At 63.7% G+C, this 983-nt stretch overlaps 2 protein-coding genes across 2 annotated transcripts in view; one reads left to right on the top strand and one right to left on the bottom strand.

Annotated features, from left to right (window-relative positions):
* The window catches only part of MSRB1 (methionine sulfoxide reductase B1), a 7,567-nt gene extending 7,047 nt beyond the window's left edge, over positions 1-520 (bottom strand). Inside the window, 1 exon segment of the mRNA XM_009329406.1 lies at positions 423-520. Within this exon segment, the coding sequence (XP_009327681.1) occupies positions 423-520 (98 nt within the window).
* A 197-nt stretch (positions 521-717) lies between these two features.
* Positions 718-983, top strand: part of LOC103921435 (testis-expressed sequence 2 protein-like) — a 5,221-nt gene continuing 4,955 nt past the window's right edge. The window contains exon 1 of the mRNA XM_009329405.1: positions 718-954. Coding sequence (XP_009327680.1) covers positions 718-954 — 237 coding nt within the window. The remainder of the gene's footprint in view (positions 955-983) is intronic.

Genomic DNA, 983 nt, shown 5'->3' with positions numbered 1-983 from the left:
GACGACACCTTGCCATGGCCAGGAACACCCTCAGGGCTACGGAAACTTTATGTGTTAGGAAAACTTCGTGCCCCTCCAGTAAAGCCAGAGATTACTGACCCCCTGCTTCCAGAGCATCCTCCCGCTGAACTGCGGCCACAGCTCGGGCTTGTTTCTTTTCAGGTTTATGCAATGCATTAAACAAGGGCCAAACCACTGTCGGTTAAGCGAGAAACATTTAGAGGAGTCAGAGAGTCCTGCCCGCTGGCGTTGCATCCCTCCTCACAGCCCCCGCACTTGCACTGGGACCAACGTAACGTCCTGATGTGGGAAAATCCCCCTTGTGTCGCTGCAGACCTGGCTCACGGCTCCGGGTTCTCGGGGGCCCTGTTGCTAATTGCCTGCCTGAGGTTTATCCTCGTTATACGAACGGTTCCCCGCACGCTATCATTGAGCTCATCTTACCGTGGTGCCTTCTCTGTCCCATCCCTGCCGGGAAGCGCGGGAAGAGCCACAGGCTTCCTGTCTGCTGGCAGCCCATGGCCCCAAGGGCATCCCGAAATAGGGATCACCCAGCCCGCGGTGCCGAGGTCCCCAGGGACACCCCACTCCTGCTCAGCAGCTCGTGGTGATGCTAATGGGGAAGGCAGGACCGGGGCAGGGACGTGCTGTGCCTCGAGGTGGCACGAAGCTGAGCTGCTTCCTCCCGTTCCCTCGGCAGCACCGGTGCCGTCGGCGATGCGAGCGATGGCAGACCAGGCTGCGGCGGTGGCGGCGGCCACCTCTCCAACCCTGGCACCGTCCCCGGGCTCACCACGGCGTGGGGACACCGATGGGCTAACGCCCCGTCCCACCGGCACCAGGGAGGACGACGGCGGCCGGGACGGCTGCGGGCTCATTTTCGCCGTGGACGCGGACACAAAGCTTCCCCCCTCACCCCAGCCCGGGGGGATGCTCCTGGCTGACCTCCCGCGGGCCCCCCAGTCCCGGCTGAGCCCGGCCAA

This window comes from Pygoscelis adeliae, unplaced genomic scaffold, assembly GCF_000699105.1.
Source record: "Pygoscelis adeliae isolate BGI_AS28 unplaced genomic scaffold, ASM69910v1 Scaffold467, whole genome shotgun sequence".
NCBI lineage: Eukaryota > Metazoa > Chordata > Aves > Sphenisciformes > Spheniscidae > Pygoscelis > Pygoscelis adeliae.
Note: the sequence above shows the minus strand (reverse complement) of the source record. Positions and strands in the feature narration are given on the sequence as shown.